The sequence below is a fragment of the Ruditapes philippinarum genome, unplaced genomic scaffold (assembly GCF_026571515.1).
Source record: "Ruditapes philippinarum isolate M1 unplaced genomic scaffold, ASM2657151v2 ctg6290_1_1_1_1, whole genome shotgun sequence".
NCBI classification, from domain to species: domain Eukaryota; kingdom Metazoa; phylum Mollusca; class Bivalvia; order Venerida; family Veneridae; genus Ruditapes; species Ruditapes philippinarum.
In genome coordinates, this window is record NW_026856656.1 from 4409 (window position 1) to 6378 (window position 1970).

At 33.1% G+C, this 1970-nt stretch overlaps 1 protein-coding gene across 1 annotated transcript; it reads left to right on the forward strand.

Annotated features, from left to right (window-relative positions):
- Window positions 1-238: 238 nt before the first annotated feature.
- Window positions 239-1459, forward strand: LOC132747225 (uncharacterized). Its single transcript, XM_060736553.1, has one exon. The coding sequence runs from the start codon at window positions 260-262 to the stop codon at window positions 1457-1459; it is 1200 nt and encodes a 399-aa protein (XP_060592536.1). The 5' UTR covers window positions 239-259.
- The last annotated feature ends 511 nt before the right edge of the window (window positions 1460-1970 follow it).

Genomic DNA, 1970 nt, shown 5'->3' on the forward strand with positions numbered 1-1970 from the left:
TGTATCTGTCAGGTTTAGAGCCGATACGGTTGTACGAACAGCATTTAAAGTGAAGTAAAAACCTATTAAATCAATATTTAACGTTTGTATATTTAACTGCCTATTAAAGATTGGTAGAATAAAGGAAGACATTTTTTATAAACATATCTTTCGTATATTAAATCTTAACTAGCGATATCAGTTGATACTAATTGCCATGGATATTAACAAACTAAGTAGAAGACTAGACATACTTGGTTATAGTGTATGTGTTAGAAACATGATCCAGAGAAGTTATTTAATGGTAGAATATCTCTTAGAACGTTTCTGTGGGAAAGTAATTAACAGTGGAAGCGTATCAGAAGGGTCCCTTTTAGATGGAAGTGACACTGATGTTATGGAAGTAGTGGAAGGATTAACTGTTAATGAGGACAATGAACACAATGGTAGTTTTGTATATCCAACACCTATTTATATTTCAAGAAATGGATGCAGGTTTGGATATTGTAGATTGAAAGTCAATAATAATGACTTTTATGTGTTTAAAGAGCCCACTTGGACAGTTCCAGATCTATCCATGAATAAAGTAGATATTTCTGAACTAATTAAGAGGAATAATAATGCGTGTTATATCTTGAGTAAACTTTTTCATGAGAATATACTCCCAACTGGATATAATTTTGGAAAACAAAAAGAATCAACATTTGCAAGTAATGGACCAGCGACGACTTATGCTAATGTAGACACAGTCAAATGTTTAAAAATAAACCAATGGCCTACCGAAGCAATTACATGGAGAACACGTAAGAGAACGAACAACTGGCCGAGCAAAGTGACCTTAGATTCATTAGACAGAGACGTCTCTTGCTATGTTGTTCCTGTTGGTAGTAAATCTTCTAGAGACCAAGACATGGAATGGAGGATTTCATTCTCTGAAATTGAAAGACATCTGATATGGAGCATGAATGATACACAGTTTAAATGTTTTGTTCTACTAAAGGCACTGAATAACCAGTACTTGAAAGACATTATATCGTCTTATCATATTAAAAATGTTGCACTTTGGCTTTGCGAAGAATGTCCTGAAACTGATTGGAGAAGTGAGTTATTGGTAGATTGTGTGAGAAACGGTCTTCATAAGTTAGCCGAATACGTTGAACAAGGTTTTCTGCCTCATTATATCATACCAGAAAATAATCTTTTCTTCGATAAAAGTCATACTGAAATAGAGGAAGCGACAAAGTTAATAAATGCTGTTCTCGAAAACCTAGACATTAAAGTAAACTCATTGACAAATTTGCTTTACCAAGATGTAGAAAGTCAGATTGCTTCATTGTACAGCGATAACATAATAAGACTTCAAAAATACAATTCCCTTGAACAATCTCATTCTCTTATAGAATATTCAAAAGATGTTGTATTCCATTGGCGTTTAATTTTAATCTTAATTTCGATTGTGAATCAGTTTGTAAAGACATAGAAAAAAGATTTTGGAAAAGACGGCGAGGAAATTTCGCCCTGTATACGTCTGGCATTTACCACTTTAGAGCTCAGAGAGTGTCATCAAACAGACTGGGAAATTGACAAATATATCACTAAAATACTTAAATTAAAGGAGTTTGATTACTTGACGGTTCCTCTAACATGTGCAATAATATACTCGGAATACGAAATGTTTTCTGAAGTAAGGAATCACCTGTTACCAAAATTAGAAGATAAGTCAGATAAATATAACATAACACCTTGCAATTTATTTCCATGCTCAACAATTTGTTTAAAATCAGGGACAATTAAAGAATATCTTCCTAGTCTACCATCTTCTATAGGTCGGCACAATTTACTGACGGATTTCAATTTAAATTGGCATGAACGTGACAATATTCCACATCCTTTAAAACTTCAGGTTTATTTACTAGGATCTATGGAAAACATTAGATGTAACCCACTTATTCTAAGTTGTTATTTATTATACTTGTCTGCCTATAAACTGG

Bases quoted from the DNA above. Each gene is read 5' to 3' on its own strand.
- LOC132747225 (XM_060736553.1), top strand. From the start codon at position 260: ATGATCCAGAGAAGTTATTTAATGGTAGAATATCTCTTAGAACGTTTC.